Source organism: Morone saxatilis, unplaced genomic scaffold (genome assembly GCF_004916995.1).
Source record: "Morone saxatilis isolate NCDOM2014 unplaced genomic scaffold, NCSU_SB_2.0 Contig21, whole genome shotgun sequence".
Lineage (NCBI taxonomy): Eukaryota > Metazoa > Chordata > Actinopteri > Moronidae > Morone > Morone saxatilis.
This window is the reverse complement of record NW_023339774.1, coordinates 238,059-238,935: the sequence shown is the minus strand read 5'-3', so window position 1 is coordinate 238,935 and position 877 is coordinate 238,059. Positions and strand designations below refer to the sequence as shown.

Sequence of the window (877 nt, the reverse complement as noted above, 5' to 3'; positions counted from 1 at the left end):
AGTATTCAGATTAGATTACATTTTCCTGTGATACAATGAATTGTTACTAATTACAAAAAATTCCATATCATTTTTGTTGTAATCTGACCCACTGCAAGTGTCTCTCTTATTAAAGCCCCATGCAAACCACATGGCACGTACGTTAGGGAATCCAAAGACCAAAGCCCTACCCAGTAATGGTTTCTAAACTTTTTCTGCTAATAGTAAGGGTGAGGGTTTAGCGAATGGTCAGTTTTATTTTGGCACTGATTGGATGTGTGATTGAAGCTGCTGTTTCCTCGGTGTACTGACAGATTACGCTTTGTTGCAGATCATCGCTGCTCAGGAGGAGATGCTACGGAAAGAAAGGGAGCTTGACGAGGCCAGGAAGAAGCTGGCCATGATCAGACAGCAGCAGTACAAGTTCCTCCCCTCCGAGCTGCGGGAGGACGGCCAGGAACAGTGAAAGTGTGTGTGCCTCGACGCATCGGTAACACAACAGTGATCCATGGAATGCTCAGGACCTTACCCCAGCTACATGTAGAGAAAGGAGGCTTTATGCTTCATTAGAAATGTAACATTAGGCAGATTGAAAAAATTCAAAAGCATAATGATGCCAATGATTATGAATTTTGATAATGCAGAAATATATATATGCTTTAAGTCCTCATTAAAATATCTTCTTTTGATTATTATGATCATATACTTTTCAATATATATGGCTCTTTTTTTAGTTTTTTTATCCTGATTGCATGTCTTTGTTGGTACATGCTGTGTGACTTTGTCCTGCAAATAAATTCTGCTCGCCTTCACTGTTAGATCTTAGAGATATCCAGGCAAGCACATTTTTTGCAAACTATGCATAATCTATGCAGATGTTTTTTTTGTGTGTGTGTGT

General features: G+C 39.5%; 1 protein-coding gene across 1 annotated transcript in view; it reads left to right on the top strand.

The window, feature by feature from the left end:
* tln1 (talin 1) overlaps positions 1 to 682 on the top strand; it is a 52,912-nt gene extending 52,230 nt beyond the window's left edge. The window contains 1 exon segment of the mRNA XM_035668222.1: positions 311 to 682. Coding sequence (XP_035524115.1) covers positions 311 to 445 — 135 coding nt within the window. The 3' untranslated portion in view covers positions 446 to 682.
* The last annotated feature ends 195 nt before the right edge of the window (positions 683 to 877 follow it).